Here is a 22,500-nt window from a genome sequence, read left to right on the forward strand (position 1 = left end):
CGTTCTGATCCACAAGGTAAAGCGAGCGTGAGGAAGGTCTTCAGGAAGTCAGAGAACGGTCACAGAAAGTTCACGGGCCTTGTGTGCGTCGAGTTGTTGTGTTAACATGTCAAATCTCCCGTTAAATCAGAAAGCCTTGACTTGTTTCATATTCTGACCTCTGAATGTAACAGTGAGATCATTGTTTGAATTGAGTGTTAAAGTAAAATAACCCCAGAAACTCTCTTAATTCTGTAAAACAGAGATGCTATTGATGTAAACAGAGATGCTATTGATGTAATCAGGGCTTTCTTTGTTAACTTGCGCAGCACTGCAGGCTTTGTGAGACCTTTTAAATCTTCTCTTGTATGTATTTATTTATTTATTTATTTATTTATTTATTTATTTATTTATTTAATTTGTGACTTTTTGGATTCAACCATTTATCCGTGTAAGGGCTGCTAGCAAAACCTGTTTCACCTGATTATATTTTGTGAGTATATGAATTGCTTGTGACATTATATAAGTGGATTGTGGTTGATCCCATGATTGAAAGCCACTGATTAAGCAATAGGTTTCCTTTTACATGTCAGAGTGTTCCCTTGGTTAATATATTCAACCCATAGCCTATCAAAATACATTTTCAATAATATTGAATATAGCACAAAACCTTCCCAATACTATTGACGTGCAGGCCATAGATCTTAATAATACTGTAATTGTGGAACATGGTGAGCTGTCATATACAGTAAATCATCCTTTTTAAACAAAGCTTTATGGCATTCTCAGACGGGACCCGTCTGATGTGGTTTACAAGTCAGTATGTATTTAGTATGTCTGTAGGTTGATTGCTCTTAAAGTTACTGCTACAGCAGTCTCTATGGTGTTCAGGGGACAGGAAGTCTAAGCCGGATGTGCAGCATGTGTTTATTGGCTGCATTCACCGTTGGCATTGACACAAATCAAGCAGCTTAACTGCCATCTCCGGACATGTCCCTTTCTCTGGAGGATGTATTGATTAGGTGGTATCAGTAGATGAGGTCTAGATGAAATATAGCTCCACTAAACAGAGGTTAAGATATAGTCTGGCCGTATACTGCCTAATCAATTGGCCCAATTTGTGCTGCAGACTTTTCCAGCAGAACATGATCATGTGTTCCTTTACTATAAACTGTATTGGCCCATGATCCTCAGTGCTGCTGCTATGCTTCCCAGTCAAATAGTATGTGGGTGGTTTGTATGTTTTTACTTTACATTGCATTACATTACATTTGGCTGACGCATTTTTAACCAAAGCGACTAACAACATGGTAACAGTTAAGTTTTAAAGCAATTCTCTCAACAATTTAGTACAGTAAGAATAAGTGCATCCGTGAGTGCTGTTTTTAAACAGTTGAGTGTCAGTTCAAGACAGCTGGTAAGTGCTAGGATCGGCAAGACTTGTTGTAAGTGGTGCTATGAGAGGAGATGTTCTCTAAAGAGCTGGGTCTTCAGGAGTTTTTTTGAAAATGGAGAGGGATGTCCCTGCCCAACCAACGAGGAACAACAGATGAGAAAAGTTTGGATTGGCCTGAGCTTACCGGTGGTAGAGCTAGACGTCGTTCGTCTGAGGAGCGCAGCGGTCTGTTGAATTTGATGTGGGCCGCCATTTTTTTTGTTTTTAAGGCTGTGGTCACACCGAACTTCTTTTACTGATGACTGAAAAAAATGTTTCTTTCTAAACTTTTTCTCTCTATAGGGGCCAACATGGCAAGTATGTCAGCTGCGCTCGTCGAAGTGCGTACTTCCATCATGTAATAATTGATTTCTGTGTGTGCATCTTCTGCAGTTGATCGCTGTCTATGAGGAGCAGGAAGCCCAGCAGAGAGGAGCTGTGAGTCCAGCAGGCGTTGCCGGGGGCAACGAGCCAGGTCGGCCCAGCCCAGAACCCTACGACTCTGAACTCTCCATCTTCCAGCCAATCAGAGGTGGCGAGATCGAAGTCAACTCCTCCGCCCTCAAATCCAGTACGTAACTAACTTCTCTTTTCTCTGACACAGACACAGACACAGACACAGACACAGACACACCTCTGGTCAGATTAGAACATGTGTCCCCAAGGTCTCCAGGCCGATAGGCAGAGTAACTTTAATGGCTCTGTTGTCCGTTTCGACAAACATGGCTAACAATCTCACCTTTTTAAAAACTGCCTGCTATGCTACTTGATGTAAATGTAGCGTAAAATAAGAGTCTGTTAGGACGAATAATATCAACTGCTGCAGAATCCCCATGGCTCCTACTCCGAGTACCACTCATATTCCTACTGCGGTTGCTGCGATGCCTATATACTAATGCACTACATACTCCTGCTTTCTGTATAATACAGACACCCAATTAATTACCACAATCAATAGTGGTGCAAACAGAAGACTGAGTGATCTCTAAGGCATCCGAGGTTCTCTATCAGCTCCTAATAGAACGGTAGGGAAGCCGGCCGGAGACAGGGCTTCAGTGGGCCCTCCGCCGCCTCCTGCCTCAGTCTCCGGGGGATTCGTCCGCTCACTTGACTTTGGGCCGCCTGATGAGACTGATTGAGGCTCGGTGATCTGAGGAGAATTGAAAACAATCTCAGGCCGCTGTCTTAATAGAGCTCTGGGGTCCGTGGAAGGAGCGGTGAGCGAGCGAGCGGCTGTGTGGTGCGGCGCGGTGCGCTGTGGTGCACTACGGCTGCGGCCAACTCGTCTTTTGTTTAAAAGTTAATGGTGGATAAAATGAAGCCGCGTGCTCAGCTGATTGCTGGGATAATGAAGGCTCGCTAATGGGGATGGAGGAAAAAAAAAAACCCTCTGTGTGTCGTTGGACGTTAATGTGCTAACCCGTCAGTGCTGAGTCCAAGAGCACATCAACGCGGTGGAGTCATCAACGGAGAGCGCGGAGACACATATCTTATTAACTTTTTATATTCCTGTTTAGAAATGTATAAAGTGCAGTTGTATGTCACTTCTGCTCGTGGAAAACACATTGACTTTTAATTTGTAGATGTTGAAGGCTCCACAAGTGAGGACGTAAATGCAGGACTGGATTCCTGAGTGGCTGCCCGACTGCGTAACGGATCTAAGCAAAGGTTCCATTGCACATTAAGAGTTCAATGCAGTTCTGTTCTTAAATAGTACGACAACATTTCAGCAATTTAACTCCTAATGAAGGTATGAAATGTTGGTCTGTTAAAATAATTTCCGTTGCGCAACAACATGTTTGTCTGAGGTTGTACAAGTGTAATTTGGTAAACCTCTGCAGAGCAAAATCTTGCGTGCACATACCCTCACTGATCTTTTTCGTTTTGAAGACATCATTGCAAGAATTTGATATTGAATTTGAAACTTAAAAACGCCAGGACCTTGAGACCCTAAAGGGATTTTTCAGCTCTATGGAAATGCAAGCCCCCCTACAGACTCATAAATCAGTAAGCGTGTCTCTGCATGGGACTCGTGTGTCGCTGAGTGAGTGTGTACCCTCGCTGTGTGCGTGTGTCTGTGTGCTGGACTCGTGTGTCGCTGAGTGAGTGTGTACCCTCGCTGTGTGCGTGTGTCTGTGTGCTGGACTCGTGTGTCGCTGAGTGAGTGTGTACCCTCGCTGTGTGCGTGTGTCTGTGTGCTGGACTCGTGTGTCGGTGAGTGAGTGTGTACCCTCGCTGTGTGCGTGTGTCCGAGTCTCTTCTTTTTGGCGTCCAGCGCTCAGGTGACATCATTTTTCCGTTTCACTGACAGCGGCGCGTCTTCGGACATGTGTCTCTCGTTTCCCCCCTGTCTGAGAGAGCGCGGCCCCCTGTCACTGACGAGCAGGATGGAGGAAACGTGTGTGTGTGTGTGTGTTTGGGTAGCCTATGTGAGGTGGACCTTACATACACACGCTTTAGATCCCAGTGGAGACTGAACATGAGTCCAGATCATTAAGGGTGTGTGTGAGCCAGAGAATGACGAAAGGTGTGTGTGTGTGTGTGTGTGTGTGTGTGTGTGTGTGTGTGTGTGTGTGTGTGTGTGTGTGTGTGTGTGTGTGTGTGTGTGTGTGTAAAAGCAGGTCAACCATAGAAAGATGGAAAATGTGTATGTTTTATATATGAGATGGTGTGTTGGCATGAGAAAGTGGAAAGTTATGGGCACAACCCCATCAAGGTTACACCATTGATCATGTGTGTGTGTGTATATTTGTGTGTGTGCGTGGGTCTGTAATTGTATAGCTGCTGGATGTGTGTTTCTGCAGTGTAGTGCAGTTCTGTCTTGTTCCCTGGTGTTCTGTCTGTGTAAGGGTTTATGTATACTTACTGTATGTCCACAGAGTTCTATCTTTGTGCTGAACATGGGATTGAAGATACGATCTTTGAGATTCTACACGTGTGTTCTTTAAACTTTCTCTATGTGTGTTCTTCAAGTGTGTGTGCCTGTGTAACTGTGGCAAGATGTATGTCCTAGTGTGTCTCTGTGTGTGTGTGTGTGTGTGTGTGTGTGTGTGTGTCCTTCGCTGTAAGTCTCTCTCGTCATCTGTCAGGCTTTGCTGTAACTGGACTCTAAGCCTGTAATTGCAGTGGCAGCTTGGAAACATGTTCCTAGCGTGAGGTCTGGCATGACGCAGGACGGTGCCGCATTCCAACGTGGAGATCAGGTTTCTCTCTGGCCATCAAAGTGGACGAGGAGGAAGAGGAAGGGGAGGGGGTTTGCTGACGGAGTGGTGTTTTAGCTTGTCATTCCTTTGCCTTTCGCCTCGGATGTAAACATGCTGTCTGTCATGATGTCCCGCCCTCCCTGCCTCTCCCTCACGCACAGGATGAGTTTCGGTGAGAGGATCAATGGAGAGAGTGAGAGAGAGATGGAATGAACATGGAAAAGAGAAGAATGTGGGGGAAACAGGAGGCGGAAAAATGGTGTCTGGAGAAAAAGAGGGAGAGTACACAGTGCCTATAAAAAGTCTTCAGCCCCATGCTAATGCTAATGCTAATGTTGACTACGAAGAGGGAGAGTACACAGTGCCTGTAAAAAGTCTTCAGCCCCATGCTAATGTTGACTACGAAGAGGGAGAGTACACAGTGCCTGTAAAAAGTCTTCAGCCCCATGCTAATGTTGACTACGAAGAGGGAGAGTACACAGTGCCTGTAAAAAGTCTTCAGCCCCATGCTAATGTTGACTACGAAGAGGGAGAGTACACAGTGCCTATAAAAAGTCTTCAGCCCCATGCTAATGTTGACTACGAAGAGGGATACAGCCCCATGCTAATGTTGACTACGAAGAGGGAGAGTACACAGTGCCTGTAAAAAGTCTTCAGCCCCATGCTAATGTTGACTACGAAGAGGGAGAGTACACAGTGCCTGTAAAAAGTCTTCAGCCCCATGCTAATGTTGACTACGAAGAGGGAGAGTACACAGTGCCTATAAAAAGTCTTCAGCCCCATGCTAATGTTGACTACGAAGAGGGAGAGTACACAGTGCCTGTAAAAAGTCTTCAGCCCCATGCTAATGTTGACTACGAAGAGGGAGAGTACACAGTGCCTATAAAAAGTCTTCAGCCCCATGCTAATGTTGACTACGAAGAGGGATACAGCCCCATGCTAATGTTGACTACGAAGAGGGAGAGTACACAGTGCCTATAAAAAGTCTTCAGCCCCATGCTAATGTTGACTACGAAGAGGGAGAGTATACAGTGCCTGTAAAAAGTCTTCAGCCCCATGCTAATGTTGACTACGAAGAGGGAGAGTACACAGTGCCTATAAAAAGTCTTCAGCCCCATGCTAATGTTGACTACGAAGAGGGATACAGCCCCATGCTAATGTTGACTACGAAGAGGGAGAGTACACAGTGCCTATAAAAAGTCTTCAGCCCCATGCTAATGTTGACTACGAAGAGGGAGAGTACACAGTGCCTATAAAAAGTCTTCAGCCCCATGCTAATGTTGACTACGAAGAGGGAGAGTACACAGTGCCTATAAAAAGTCTTCAGCCCCATGCTAATGTTGACTACGAAGAGGGAGAGTATACAGTGCCTATAAAAAGTCTTCAGCCCCATGCTAATGTTGACTACGAAGAGGGAGAGTACACAGTGCCTATAAAAAGTCTTCAGCCCCATGCTAATGTTGACTACGAAGAGGGACACAAAAATGAGGAAAAATCCAACCTTTAAAGCAACACCAAAGAGTTGTTTGCACCTTAAAATAATGTTTCCAAAATCGTTTCAGTGGTTCATCAACTCGTAACAGGGTGAACGGCACTTCTGCATTCGCTTCGCGGCCCTCTACCGGCTAGATAGATAAGTTTGCCAGATCGGGTAGCGTAGGATCTGTAGTTCGATGGAATGAGACATAAGAAACTACAAATTTGACTTGCATCTGAAGTCGCAATACATCGTACATAAAATCATGTAACATATTCTAGCCTACCTTGTCTCTGGACATTGTTATTTGCAAAGCCGGTGCTGGATAAACAAATAGTGTTTTTGACAGAGGAAAAGTTCTTTGGTGTTGCTTTTAAGGACACCAATTTTCTTTGTGAATGAAAAATGTATCGTAAATAAATAAATGTTCTTCATTAAAATACAGGGTGCATAAGTATTCATACCCCTATGTTGAATTCCCATAGAGGCAGGCAGATTTTTATTTTTAAAGGCCAGTTATTTCATGGATCCAGGGTACTATACATCCTGATAAAGTTCCCTTGGCCTTTGGAATTAAAATAACCGCACATCATCACATGGCTTGCCCTTAAGGGAGAGTATGGCCTTGACTAAGGGCCTGATAGAACACTGGAGAGGTGATAGCAGCGCTGGGGAAACAACAATAACAACAACAACTTCTGCAGCTTGTTTGTTTTCAACTGTGCTGGGTACCTCATCTCCCCTCTCCTATGGTCATCTCCCACACAGACCCTTCCATAGAAGCCCAATGGTAATCAACACCCTGCCCCCTCCCCTAACCCCCCCCCCCCCTCCTTTCCCCTCGTTACTCATAAGTGGATTACCTCAGGGGGTTCCGAGTGGGTTGATACCGAAACCTCCAACCATCCATGAATAAATGGAAAGGACAGAGTCTTTTCAAACCTAATAACACCTCTCCATATATCCACCCAACCTTCCCTCCCTCTCTCTCTTTCCCTCTCTCTCCCTCTCTCTCTCTCTCTCTCCCTCTCTCCCTCTCTCCCTCTCCTCCCCTTGTTTTCCTCTTTAATTTAGTTATTTGATGACCTGTGAATGGCCTGGATTGACACCAGTGCTGTAATGCTATTTTAGGCGGAACTGATTTGTTTTATTGCCTCAATTAGTTCACCAAAGCGTAGCAACCCAGTACAGAGAGGGAGAGAGAGAGAGAGAGAGAGAGAGAGAGTTATATAGAGAGGCGAAACAATTAGAAATCAATGGAGACTTTCCTTAGGTTATGTTGAGTGTGAAATGGGCATGGCAGGGTTCACTGGCGAGTTTTATTGGATGTTTAACTCGGTTAGATGTTTGATTGTGTCTGTAGACAGGCTAGGAGATGTAGGTTTAAATGCAAGTTTTTAGTTTTTTTATGAAGCGTGACATCGCTATCTGACCATGTTTTCCAGAATGTGTGTGTGGGGAGATGGGATATGTTTGAACACAACAGTTTAGCTCAACTGCAAGCCCTGTTTGAGTTAGCTTTTTATCCTTAAAATGTCCATCCATACAGTTTGTGTGCTGTATTTAGATAAGAAGAGACTAGTAGTGATGTAGTGACAAGAGACTATGGGATGATGATGACATTTATGACTTTTAGCGATTATAGGCTATTTATTGTTGGCGACACAAAATGTCTTCTGACAAAGTTAAGCTTATCTTAACGTTTCAATCGCAACAAATCACAAATGTCTGAATGCAGTTTTAAAGGAGAATTCCGGCGATTTTTCACATAGATCTCTGTCGAGGTCACTGAGTACTTTCGGTACGAAATAAAACAAAACAAAATCAGAGCTAGCTAGGTCGTGTTGCCTGCAGCCAACAGCTAGAGAAGCCAGGCAGCTACAAGGCTACACTATAAGGCATCTTTAACATCTTTAACAACAGTACTCCTCCAGACCTCCAGACCTCAAGAAACAGAAAACTATTTGAAAAATCGTCTGAATTTCTCTGTGAATGTCATGCTCACTCAAGAGACTTTGACGGTCGGTTCCAGTCCTGGCTCTGTCACAGGGGCCGTGCTCACAGTGGCTTGGAGCGAGCCAATCAGCAGACGGCCCTAGGAGCACCGGAGGCAGGGCTCTGTCTTATTGGTTCAGTCGTTGAGCTCAGTCACCCACCACTTACCATCATCCAGGACAGTACTTTTGTGTGTTTACTCATGGGGCCGTAAAGATAGATCAGGAAATGAGTGGGAGAGAACGAGGAGGTGGGGAGGAGGGTGGACAGAGGACTTCTGGCTGGTCAGTTGGTGATATTTAAGGAGAAGTTGGCATGCATTTGCTAGTTTGTAGATCATTCACTGGCTGTTGCCATTGATGGCTGTCTTGTAAAATGTGATTGGCTTGCAGAAGTCTGACTTTTGGGATGAGAGACACTGGTCTTGTAGAGAGGTTATAAAGTTTTTCCAGTCTTGCGTTTGACAATGAGCTCAACTGGATCTGGAGATTGTCTTTAGGCAGCCTTCAGCACACACGCACACACGCACACCTAGCTTGGGTGTTGAAAGAACACACACACACACACACACACTTCTGTCTTTCCATGTGCTGGAGACTGCTCTTGAACTCCTGCTCCTTGACGTCATATCACCTTGAGACCACCCAAAAGATTGACACACACACACACACACACACACCTGATTGATTTAGCAGATCCCCCTGTGTGCATTGCTATCAGGAGTTAGCATTAGTTTTATAAGACGTGTGCAGACGCCACTGGTGGCTGGTGACCCTGAGCAGGAAGTGCAGGCCTGGGTGGATGGTTAGCAGGCCCTCCACATGCTCTGGCTCTGTGCTTACGTGTGCAATAACACAACTCCCACAGCATCACACCGGAACACTGCAGGAGCCAATAGAGCAGCGGCCAACTAGATGGGCCAGCCCGATAGCAGCAAATCTGGACACCCTCTGGATCTGGGCTTCATAGCGGTCCAGCGCTGGACCAGTGTCACAGATGCTTGCAGAGGACTAAATGGGCTTCTTTCTTTCTTTCTGTCTTTCTTTCTTTCTGTCTTTCTTTCTTTCTCTTTCTTTCTTTCTGTCTTTCTTTCTGTCTTACTTTCTTTCTGTCTTTCTTTCTTTCTTTCTGTCTTTCTTTCTTTCTTTCTCTTTCTTTCTTTCTGTCTTTCTTTCTGTCTTTCTTTCTTTCTGTCTTTCTTTCTTTTCTGTCGTATTTCGTTCTTTCTTTCTTTCTTTCTGTGTCGTATTTTGTTCTTTAATTGTTTGCTTTTTTCACTTTCATTCTTTCTTGCTTGTGTTCTTTCTTTATGTATCCTCTTTCTTTCTTTCTTTCTTTCTTTCTTTCTTTCTTTCTTTCTTTCTTTCTTTCTCAATCTCTTATTTATCACATCGACTCTCTCTTTCCCTTTTTCACCCAAGGGATTAAATGGAAATAGTTATTCCTCTATTGCTCTCTCCCTTCCCTCTTTCTCTGTCTTTTGCTCTCTCTCTTCCCTCTTTTCCCTGTATCTTACTCTATCCCCTCTTTTCCCTGTCTCGCAGCGTGTGATCATTGCAGTGTATTGATCCTGCAAACTGCAGATAGTGATTTAGTGCTTGTATTCAACCCTGCGGCCAAAAGTGTGTGTGTGTGTATGTGTGTGTGTGTGCGTGCGCGTGTGTGTGTGTGTGTGTGTGTGTGTGTGTGTGTGTGTGTGTGTGTGTGTGTGTGTGTGTGTGTGTGTGTGTGTGTGTGTAGAGAGAGTGAGTGATGGGGACTGTAGACACACCCTCACCATATGCCAGGATGCTCCATCGATTGGCAGTAATGAGACAGACTCACCTTTCCGGAGCCTTCTCTGACCCAGGGAGTGGACTCTTAGAAAGCCACAGGGCTATTCCCGTAAACATGTGTTAAAACACCGATAACACAAGACATGACTAAATAACGACGTCCCCTTCAGGTCTAGCATTTTGATCTGCAGCACTGTTCCCACGCACATGTGTTAAAACACCAAAAACACCAAACAAGTCTAAATAGCGACGTTTCCTTCAGGTCTAGCATTTTGATCTGCAGCACTGTTCCCACGCACATGTGTTAAAACACCAAAAACACCAAACAAGTCTAAATAGCGACGTTTCCTTCAGGTCTAGCATTTTGATCTGCAGCACTGTTCCCACGCACATGTGTTAAAACACCAAAAACACCAAACAAGTCTAAATAGCGACGTTTCCTTCAGGTCTAGCATTTTGATCTGCAGCACTGTTCCCACGCACATGTGTTAAAACACCAAAAACACCAAACAAGTCTAAATAGCGACGTTTCCTTCAGGTCTAGCATTTTGATCTGCAGCACTGTTCCCACGCACATGTGTTAAAACACCAAAAACACCAAACAAGTCTAAATAGCGACGTTTCCCTCAGGTTTAGCATTTTGATCTGCAGCACTGTTCCCACGCACATGTGTTAAAACACCAAAAATACCAAACAAGTCTAAATAGCGACGTTTCCTCATCTCCAGTGTTCCTCTATTGGCAAAAGTAGATTAAAGTTCCGTGCGTGATTAGAATTCCACAGATGGCCACAAAGTTAAAGCACACTTTCAAAATCACCTTGAGAAGCTTCTGCACCTACAAGAGCAACTTAAGGGAGGAAAAAAAAGCAAAAAAAAAACGATATTCCGCTGAAGCATATGATAAGATGTCATTTTCTGATTTGTTTTGTTGATGTGGCACTTTTCAAAAAAAAGCTGTCATCGTCTCACTGAGCTTACAAGACATAATCTGCCGGGTGTCCTGCATCGTCCCTACAGACCACGTCACTGTCACCGTCACTGTAATTTCCCACTACATTAGGCCTGAGCACCACAGCACCTAGACCGTCCCATGCTTATTACTTCCTGTGGCTGCTTGGATGAAGGGCGACGCGGTGTTCAGTCAGACAGGAAATGGTGATGGAAACCCGTGACGGCGCTCTTGTGAGAAGGACACTGAGCCTCTAAGGACTTCACTTCCGCCTTATCATGCGGCCGTTTAGCTTCTATTCCGAGTGCCGTGAAGATGACTGAACCAAAGGGGCCCCTTTAGCCGATTTACTCACGTCGAACTTCAACCACAGCATGGTGGAAGTTTGTCCCGAGGACATGACTGGCATCAGGCACTTTGCCAATGCTAGCTGGAGAAAGGCACTTCTGGTGCTAGGTATTGTGTGTGATGACTGAGATGTTCTGGAAATGTCACCTCAATTGATGGATATTGTGCTGGACATGTCTCCTACATGGTGTCAAGTATGTAGCATTTGATATGTGTTGCTTATGTGTGTTTCAGGAGTTTGTGCTACCTAGTGCACAGACAACTCTAAAACACACTGGGCAGGAGACTTTGAGTGAGAGAAAGTATGTGTACAGATAATTGAGTCTGGAAGTGCTACTGAAGACACACACACACACACACACACACACACACACACACACTCACAAACTCGTTCGGGCTCCTCTAATCCTCCACTGCCTTTCCAAAAGCAAAGGAAGTAAGTTCATTAAAGTGTGGAATGAGTGGAATGTGAGAGATTAGGATGTGCATCACCCCCACCAGCTGCTCCCGCTAGACTATGAGACATGTGATTTATCAGAACCTCTGGCCTGTGGTCATTAACGCGATGACCCCTCAGATCCGCTTCAAAGAGGAGCCTCCGACGCGAACCCGCCCTCCAAGTGACTGCACACCCTCCTCCGCACCCCTCCCGAAAATCAGACGCGCTCCCACTTGACCTTTTAAACATTAGTCACACACACACACACACACACACACACACACACACACACACACACACACACACACACACACACACACACACACACACACACACACACACACACACACACACACCAGAGACTCGTAAAACATATCTGTGAGTTGGTTTTGGCCTCAAAGAAAAGTGCCCCTGGGATCAAGACCTCCGATGTGAGGGTTGGTACTGCAGCAGGTGACATCTGACCCCCCCCCCCCCCCTTGATGAACCATGACCACACCCTGCCCCCAACACACCCACACACACACCTTCTTCCACCCTCTCTCTCTCTCACACATATACACACACACACACAAACACACAAACATATACAAAGAAACATGCATGTATGCGTGCACACACAAATATACTTGCTAACACACTCACACACAGCGCCATGTTTGTGTAGGGTTCTGTGATGAGAGAGAGAGAGAGAGAGAGAGAGAGAGAGAGAGAGAGAGAGAGAGAGAGAGAGAGAGAGAGAGAGAGAGAGAGAGAGAGAGAGAGAGAGAGAGAGAGAGAGAGAGAGAGAGAGAGACAGAACAGTGGAGACAGAGAGTGAGAGTGGAATGGCAGACAGAGAAAGTGTCAGAAAAGGGCATGAGAGAAAAAGAGAGGGATGGAGAGAGGGAATTAACTCATTGAATGCCAAGCTGTTTTCGGGAGCTTTGTCCTAGAGTGCCAGCAATCTAGACCATTGTTGATGATTTTTGTACAGCCACAGCATATTCTGTGTTATAGCTATGAACACATACAATGGCTCGTTTAAAAGGTGAGACTTTAAGCTCTCGGTGGGTGCAAACCGCATATTTCTACACGCCTCTGTTCCTGAGAAATCCCAAGCTAAACAGTGGCTAGTTTTCATCAAAATCGCTGTTTTTTTCTAGAAATGGAGATATAACGTCTTTCATGAAATATGAAGTGTTGCCTGTAAACTTTCCGGGAAGTGATCAGCGAGACTGCCACCTAGTGATAGACCCACGAAAATGGCCTGGTTTTGACCTGACGTGCATGCGTCACTGATTCGACCCAAAGCGGCAACCGAGTTATGATAAAATGTCCAGATTGTGCGTTTTCATGAGTTTTCGATCGTCATATATTTAATTTCCATTCATCACAGAGTTCCCAAAATCACATATAAGGTGTGTTAGAGTGTCTAGTTTCGTAATTTAAAAAAAAAAGCTAAAAACGTAATATTACGTTTTTGGCACTCAACGCATGGGAAGGAAAAACTTAATATTGAGTTAAGGGTGGAATGGGGGAGACGAGGGAGACTGATGAGGAATTGAGAGAGAGAGAGAGAGAGAGAGAGAGAGAGAGAGGGGGTGAGAGAGAGAAAGGGGGTGAGAGAGAGAAAGGGGGTGAGAGAGAAAAACGGGGGAAGAGATAGAAAGGGGATGAGAGGGAGAGGAAGGGGGATAAGAGGGAGAGATAGAGATAGAGAGAGAGAGGATGTGTGTGTGTACTTCACTGGTCTGAGACTGTCCAAGCACATCTGGCTAGTCTCACCTGGGCCTGTGAGCGTGCGTTAATGTGTGGACGTGTGTGTGCACATTTGCAGAGATGTACAACAGGGGTTACTGTTGTCAAGCTGGCAACACAGCTGCTTTCATCTTGGCTGGCATGTTTACACAAGCTATAAATGCAGTAGGACACACACACACACACATACACACAAATGTAGTTGCCTGTCTTATTGATAACGGTGACTTACCTAAAATATCCCACCTCTCTCTCACATCTCAGATCCTTTTGCTGTGTGTGTGTGTGTGTGTTTGTGAGTGTGTGTGTGTGTGTGTGAGAGAGAGTGTTTGAGAAAATGTGTGTGTGTTTGTGTGAGAGAGAGAGAGTTTGAGAGTGTGTGTGTGTGTGTTTGTGTGTGTGTGAGAGAGAGAGTGCATCTGTGTGTGTGGTTTAAAATAGCTGCTGTCATCAGCAGCAATGGAGGTGATCCAGAAAGGTTACATCTGCTCCCATAATCCTTTGCTTTCCCACAGGGTCCTGATACCCACTAGTTTGGGTGCCTGTGTATCTCTGTGTGCATGTGTGCATTTCTCTCTCTCTCTCTCTCTCTCTCTCTCTCTCTCTCTTTCTTTTTCTCTCTCTCTCTCTCTCTTTTTTTTCTCTCTCTCTCTCTCTTTCTTTCTCTCTCTCTCTCTCTTTCTTTCTCTCTCTCTCTCTCTCTCTCTGTGTCTGTGTGTGTGTGTGTTGGATAGAATAGATTGAACACATGGATCAGGTCCCATGCAAAACACGGTTTCTCAATTGCCATGAAGAAAAAATAAAAATGATAATGTTTATTCACAGAGAAGACCTCTGCCTTTTCTCTCTCTTTTTCCTGTTCTACCATCACTTTCTTCTCTCCCTCCCTCTCCCTCCATCTTCACACACCCATCTTCTCTCTCTCCCTCCCTCTCTCCCTCCATCTTCTCTCTCCCCTCTCTCCATCTCTTCCCCATCCCTCTTGCGGTTGCTGCAGCTCATGTTGTTTAGACCACCACTGAAACACAATTGATTTCTCGCCTCCCCTCAATCAATGTTCACAGGTTTGGACAGCGTCAGGGGCCCACTCACCGCAGCGCTCGATAGCTGACCCTTCACATGCTTTTTGGCATCTCCATATATTTTCAGTCTTTTTTGGCCGTACTTAAGGCATATTACAGAGATGGCCCATTTAAATTCATCGTTGTCTTACTCCCAAGCTCAGCATTTCTGAGAGAAGCCATCGGTCAGACGACAGCTGTCTGTAGTCGGCCCTCACTCCTCCTGGTGGAGGGTTTATTGGTGCCTTGTCTTCGTTTTGGTCCTTTTGTTTTTGGTCAGGATATTTTTCTTTCTCGTCTCAGACGATCTATCGTGAGTTGACCCCATGTTTTTGTCTTGCTAGTCAGAGGAGATGGATTTTTCTCAAGCTGTTTTGATGGGTGTCGTCCTCCATTGATCTGACATGTCTTACAGCTACAGGAGCAGAGGGTCCATACAGATCAATTCCTCCAGGGCAAGTGCACTGAATAGATGCACGCCTTGGTAAAGGGGCTGTCCAGATCCATTCCTCCTGGGCAAGTGCACTCAATAGATGCACGCCTTGGTAGCGTACTGCATTAAGCACCTCCTCATTTGCCCAAGTTAATTTTGTTTACCAAATCAACCTCTAAGGTTATCAAGCCATAATGGTACTATAGTATTTATTTCCTTGTGCAGGTTACAGTTACGGTTATATTTACGGTTAATATACTGTAAAAATAGCTTCCGATAAAGTGCTATTTTAATATAACACGTCATTAATGGAGGTTTACCTGCACTGATAGTATAATGTAATACAGTGTCACTTTTCCCCCTGAGTAGTTTTTAGCTCTTTAGTTCTTTTACTTCAGTCTCTCGTCATCTCCTTACATATTAGATGTACACATGTCAGCATATGGTGTACGGAAAACGTGCTAAACTAAATATGGTTTACGGTAAACATGCTAAACTAAATATGGAGTATGGTAAACATGCTAAACTAAATATGATTCATGGTAAACATGCTAAACTAAATATGGTCTACGGTAAATGTGCTAAACTAAATATGGTTTACGGAAAACGTGCTAAACTAAATATGGTGTACGGAAAACTAAACATGCTAAACTCCATATGGTTTGCGGTAAACGTCCTAAACTAAATATGGTTTACGGTGAACATGCAAAACGAAATATGGCTTACCGTGAATGTGCTAAACTAAATATGATGTACGGTAAATGTGCTAAACTAAATATGGTGTACGGTAAACGTGCTAAACTAAATATGATTCACGGTAAACGTGCTAAACTAAATATGGTTTACAGTAACGTGCTAAATTATATATGGCTTCAAATGTGTCCTGTCAGTCCCCTGCCTCCAGTCCAGTCCTTTCCTCCTCTCCCCCCTAGAGATTTCTAGTGTCTAACATTCCTCCTCTCTCCCCTAGAGTTTTCTAGTGTCTAACATTCCTCCTCTCTCCAAACTCCAAAGCTGGTCTCCCTGTCTCCTTGTGAGTCAAACTCTGCGACTCCGCCTCCTGACACCTGCCATCAGTTATCCGCTCGGTAATTAATGACTTCATACGGCAGGCTGACGAATCGGAAAGGAACGGATGATCAGAATGAAAAAGATGACAGGAGAGTGGAGGGTGTGTGTTTGTGTGTGTTTGAATCTGTGTGTGTGTGTGCGTGGAATTGTGTGAATCTGTGTGTGTGCGCGATCTGTGTGTGTATCTCTGTGTGTGTGTGTGTGTGTGTGTGTGTGTGTGTGTGTGTGTGTGTGTGTGTGTGTGTGTGTGGAAAGCAGAGAGAGACATTAGCGGAGCTGGAAGTCAGATTGATCACAGGGGCAGATGTAACGTGAGGTACATCTCTCATGCGAATCGCTTCGCTAACTCCCCATGAGCGGCGATGATGGATGAGACCCGAGAACTTTCCGGTGGAGGTGTAATGACTCACTCTTCCCTCTCACTCTCGAATTGTGCTGTTGTGTACTCTGAACACACACACACACACACACACACCTCTGCCTTAAGTGCTGCTCAAAGTACAGAGCTGAGTCGTTGACAGCTTGTTTCATTCTAAAACCAGGTTGAATAATTAGGACAAGAAACTGGTCACAATGCTAGGCATGCGTCAATTGACATCCTAATGAGCATGTTCACAGACATTTAATGGCTTTATATGTTACTGTATATATATATACAGATATAATCATGTCATCCAGTACTCTTTTTTTCATTTGAAATGAAAGGAGGGTGATACAGACAGCAGGGAGTCAACACAGACCCATTGAGTATGTTGCAATGACAAAACTGACATAATGACAAATGACATAATTAAAGACAGATTTAATAGATGAGAAACTATTTTGTCATGGGTAAAACCAATTAAAACTACATATGTAAACAAACACATTTATAAGATCTGAATCATTTTCACCAGGCCGGAAAAAACATAAGCCCCGATTCTGACTGAAAGGGTAGGTAACCAGACATAACAAGAGCTTGCTCTTAGCCTGCCAATCAAACTGTGATGAAAACTAAACACGATGACACTAGTGCTAATCTGTTCTCTTGTTCTCATTATTTAGCACAGTTTATTATTGAACACAATCCTAGCAAACGCCTACCCTTTGTTCTTCTGATCAGATTATTCTGAGAACAAGTGGCAGACAAATGCCAATGCTGCGTTGTTCAGAAGCACTCTGAGCGTATTTCAGATCAGTGTTGATATTAATAAACGCGAGCCGATGGCGGCCGGTCTGACCTTTGCTTGGCGTAGCGGAAGCGGGGTGCTGTGATCAAACGCTCCCCGTGTTTATTTTAGCGTTGCAAGCGGAGAGATGAACGAGCGCTTTAGGCCGCGTTGACTGACAGGCGGACGGGCCGTTTCTGGCACAATGAGCTTGTCTCTGTCTCCGCCTCATCTCGGTCTCACAGCGAGCTCGTCTCCTCTCCGCCTCGTCTTCCCTGCCGCCGACTAGAGACAGGAAGCGCTGATTGCTGAGTCACTAGTTTACTGCTGTGAGCGGCTTATGACATGGGGCTTTTACTGGGGCAATGGAGCAGGAGCAGGGGCAGATATCTGACGTGGGGCTTTTACTGGGGCAGATCACTGGGATGCTCTCCACTCCACTCTTCATTATCAGTTATAAAAACAGCTTGTTTTGGATTGGTCAGCCCTGAAGCTGAAGCACAGCGATTTAAATCAGTTCAGGTTAAAGGTGTCATTTCTACTAGCTGATGCTGTGACTTCATTTCTTTTGGAGCTTGGTCTGGGTAGAAGTGGGCCCACTGCACTGTCCTACTGATCCAGATTTGTGGAGCACCCTGCTGTAAAAGCTTTTTACCTCTGGTGTGTCTCTGTCTGTCTGTCTGTCTGTCTGTCTGTCTGTCTGTCTGTCTGTCTGTGAACATTGAGCTGTGGTGTTATACTTTGCTCCCTCGGACCTGAGGTGCAATTGGCTGTGTAGGCTGTGTAGTGTGTGTGTAGTGTGTGTGTAGTGTGTGTGTGTGTGTGTGTCTGTCTGACGCCTCGGTCTCAGTAGCATCAGGCCTGGTCAGTGCAGTGGGCCGTGTCTCCCCTCTGTGGAGATTACCTGGAGGAGAGGGGAGGAGGGGGACCCTTGGGCCTTTCATGCCCAGCAGAGCCTGTCATCCCTGGGCAACCTAGGATGCAGTCATGGCCTGTAGCCCCTGTGGAGCGCGAAGGGCTGGGAGGGCCGGGGTAATCGGGGAGATAAAAAGCCCACCTGGGGCCAAAGCTGCCCCCTCTCAGAGCACAAAGACAGCCCCTGCGCCTAGCAACGCTCCTCATCTCTCCTCTCCATCCAACCCCTACACTATACCCTGCCCTGCGCCTAGCAACCGCATCCTCTCCTCTCCTCTCGCTGCCCTGCTACTCTCTGGAGGGAATGGATGCTGGCCCTCGGAGACTGATCCACCTTAATGAAAGGGTTGGCCACAGCACAGGTCATCTCTGTCTTCCTGTGGTTTTACTCCAGATAATATTTTACATTATTCAGCACCCTGGTGGTAATAAGGGTTTTGGATTATTTTAATGATTATTTTAATTTTGATGATTTGTAACATCTTAGACCTTAGAATTTGCAAGTCATCGCAATTAGAAAAAATCAAGAGAAAGCAAAAAATAAATGAATATATAGAACTTGTTCTTTTGAATTGTCAGCTGTAATTTATATATTAATCCAACAAACCAATCACACCAGCACAAATGAAAATAAATGAAATTCCAAATCATTTTAAAGGATGTCCAAATGGCGAGAAATGCCAAAATGAAGTAGCACTGTGTAACTGCAGAAATGAGAGTTGTCTTTATTAAATCCCGTAACAGGAAGTCCTGTGCATGTCGGTATTGGATTTTTCCATTCACAGTGATTTCTGCCAATGCAACAGCATGAGGGGCTACGCTGGCGCAACTGATTGGCGATCACACACTCGTTTGTGTGGCTTCTAATGATCGATCGAAGGAAAGTCTGTTATTTATTCGCAAGACTGACAAATGATTTTTTGCATTCAGATTCTCGTCCTAAAGTTCTTTTTGTCTTTTATTTGCAACTCAAAGGGTGTTTTGTGGTGTTAAGCAGAATGTATTGAAAATGGAAACGTCTTTAGAGATAGAAAATCGATTTTACAATCGATTCAATGAACACTTATGTCTCAAAAATCAAACAGGATTTTTTCACAAAAGTGACAGCCCTGGTGTGTGTGCGTGTGTGCGTGTGTGCGTGTGTGTGCGTGTGTGCGTGCGCGTGTGCGTGTGTGTGTGTGTGTGTGTGTGTGTGTGTGTGTAGACAGAACTGCACCAGGTCAGTCCGAGTGCTTCTCTCCACCCCCCTCAAAACTGCTGCTTTCTTAAACAGACATGCTTGTCATGTTTCTGTGAGGTCCTTTTGCTGTATCCCTACTAGCCCCTCAGAGCCCACACTGTGTGTGTGTGTGTGTGTCTGTGTGTGTCTGTGTGTGTGTGTGTGTAGGAGGCCAAGGCGACTGACAGGGAACCAGTGCTTTTAAAATGAGATGCAGCCTACTGCCAGTGGGAGAGTTAGCGGATTGAAATCTCTAAAGCAGTGTGTCAGGGGTTCTGACAGGCACACTCACTCACGCACACACACACACACACACACACACACACAGGCATTCTGCTGAGACTACCGAAAAGTGCCTGTGTGAAAATCATACGCTTAAATCCTCTTGTGCTGTTGCCCTCACAGAGGCTTCTCTCTCTCACCCTTCCCCACATCTCACACATACAACCCCCCCACTCACTACTTCTCCTTTTCATCCTGATTATGCACACACACACACTCACACACACACACACACACACACACACACACACACACACACACACACACACACACACACACACACACACACACACTCACTCACTCACTCACTCACTCACACACACATGCTCTCTCTCACTCTCACTCTCACTCTCACTCTCTCACACACACACACACACACACACACACACACACACACACACACACACATTCACAGTCACATTCACAGTTGACTGAAAAAGGCTTGTTTTTTGTCCTGTGTAGTTAGTTCTTTTCTTTAGGGCTTGTGCTATGATGCTCTCCACAAGCAGAAAATGAAGTGACAGCAGCCAGGCTGTTGGACCTGTCGTGTTCCCACCCCACTATGATTATTCTGATTTATGGACATGCAGATTAGTCCAGAACTCATCTAGATTATTGGAAATTGGACATATTTAAGATAGCATCAATACAAGTCATATATTTTGTCTGACTTTTGTTCTCTTAACCTGGGAAGTCTGACCTGTGTGTGTTTGTGTTTGTGTGTGTGTGTGTGTGTGTGTGTGTGTGTGTGTGTGTGTGTGTGTGTGTGTGTGTGTGTGTGTGTGTGTGTGTGTGTGTGTGTGTGTGTGTGTGTGTGTGTGTGTGTGTGTGTGTGTGTGTGTGTGTGTGTGTGTGTGTGTGTGCGCGTGTGCGCTCGTGTGTGTGCGCATCTGTGTGTGTGTGTGTGTGTTTCAGACACTCCTCTGTTGGTGCGCAGCAGCAGTGAGTCGGCCCTCAGCCCCCCAGTGGACGCTGCACCTCCACCTCCAGACGAGCAGAATGGCAGACCCACTCCAGCGGTAAGTGTGACCCAGCCAGGCTCACCTCTCCTGGGCCTGGTGCACTGACCCGAGGGCATCCCCTCCCAGACCTCCAGACCCTTGGATCTCACCATCAGGTTCTCATTGACATGTGTTCATTTAGCAGACAGCGATACCCACTGCACAGACCCCGAGTGCAGACTGTAAAAGACCATATCATTCCAGACTAGACTACCGGAGTACCATTCACGTAGGCCTGATTGTGTCTGATGTGACTGTGATGGATTATCTGTTGCAGATTATGCAGTGGTTTGTTTGGTCTTTGATCAGCCAAAGAAGACGCCAGTAACTCTTCTGCTAGTCACCATTCCATGGCTCGCTTAGAGCTTCTGAAAGTGAATTGAAAGAGTTTAAAGAGTTTATTTTACCTTAAAATAACATTTCCAAAATAATTTTGATGGCACATAAATTCTTAATAGCCCCCGCCCCCCCATTCCAAAATTGAAATGGAAAAAGAGATCCCCTTCTGTACCGTGTCAGTTATGTTTATAGTTTGTTGCAAAGATGCGTATTTAGTCTGTATAGATAGATAGATAGATAGATAGATAGATAGATAGATAGATAGAGATAGATAGATACTTTATTGATCCCCAGGGGAAATTCAAGGTCTCAGTAGCATACAGACAACAAACACACATTCACTAACAGCAGAAAAAGTAATTAAAAATATATAATATAAAAAAAACCCACAACTAAGCAATAAGGACAGTAGAAGATAAAGAATATACTAAATATACTAAAATACAAATTATACTAAATAACACTTAATCTAAATCAATTCTAAAAAAATGCATTGCAATGAATGAGGCAGGGACTGAGCCTGTGATTCTCTGTGCATAGTAAGGTAAGGTGCTCTGTGTGAGTGAGTGTCATTGTGATGGTGCAAATGAGTAAGTCAAACAGTGCAAGAATAAAGTCTATTTTTCTATATATCTATATAGATATATAACTATGTTAAGAAAGTTATAAGTGTGGCCACAGTTCGGCTGTGGCATGGAGGGAGGGGTTATGCATATGTCCTAATATAGCACGCAAACAGTGAGGCAGAAGACAGTGGTAAAAAGTGGCTAGTGGACAGACAGTTCAAGACATGGAGGTGGTGAAGAGGCAGACAGACTATGCAAAGAAGTCTATTTCTCCTCTTTCCTTAAATGAAACATTGAACAGTTCAATGGCCCTGGGGACAATTGACTTCCTCAGTCTGTCTGTTGTGCCAGGCAGTGAGCGAAGTCTCCAGCTGATCATTGTGCTTCTCAACTGTACGGGCACCCCTGAGAGCTTATCTTTTATCTTTTAGTGATGATTTAAATATTCCACTCAGGGACATTATTGTGAATACATTTGACTTGAACTGACTGGACAACACACCATACCAATACTTCATACCTACTCACTAATATATAACTCAAACACATGCTAACGTTACACACAGACTCAGGCCAATACTTCATACCTACGCACTAATATATAACTCAAACACATGCTAACGTTACACACAGACTCTGCCATTCACATTCATATCCATTCACCAACCATCTGCTCGATTGGCCACTGAGTGAGTGATCATGACATGAATGGCCAGGGGCACCTGTTGATGGCACACTGCTCAGGCCCATCCCCATGTAATGAGATCAGTGCTCACAGCAGGGGAGAGCCAGTGAAAACACGGTCGCTTATTAGAGGCTATTGATGTGTCGCTAGCACGGTGTTAGCCCCTACTGCTCATTGTTCTGTTAGCGCTAATGAGGAGCTCTTCCTTTAGAGACGTGATGTGTGTGTGTGTGTGTGTGTCATCTGAGGTGGCTCTGTCTGTCTGTCTGTCTTCTCAGAGCGTCTGGCTTTTTTTAAATTGTTTTTTTGTTTTTTTGCCCGACAATCTCCATTGAAAGTGGGACTTTCATTTGCTCTGTTTATCGCTGTGGAGTTGGCAGAGGCAGAGAACACCTTGCAGTCTGGCCACTGGCAACGCTGAAGGCAAATGCCAAACACA

General features: G+C 44.9%; 1 protein-coding gene across 1 annotated transcript in view; it reads left to right on the plus strand.

The window, feature by feature from the left end:
* pard3bb (par-3 family cell polarity regulator beta b) overlaps window positions 1–22,500 on the plus strand; it is a 347,724-nt gene that overhangs the window by 53,674 nt on the left and 271,550 nt on the right. The window contains exons 3-4 of the mRNA XM_076262746.1: window positions 1,808–1,985; window positions 20,386–20,489. Coding sequence (XP_076118861.1) covers window positions 1,808–1,985; window positions 20,386–20,489 — 282 coding nt within the window. The remainder of the gene's footprint in view (window positions 1–1,807; window positions 1,986–20,385; window positions 20,490–22,500) is intronic.

Source organism: Alosa pseudoharengus, unplaced genomic scaffold, assembly GCF_046254945.1.
Source record: "Alosa pseudoharengus isolate Yale_2024_CS ecotype anadromous, Long Island Sound unplaced genomic scaffold, YU_APseudo_1.1 YU_APseudo_1.1_scf_3, whole genome shotgun sequence".
Lineage (NCBI taxonomy): Eukaryota > Metazoa > Chordata > Actinopteri > Clupeiformes > Clupeidae > Alosa > Alosa pseudoharengus.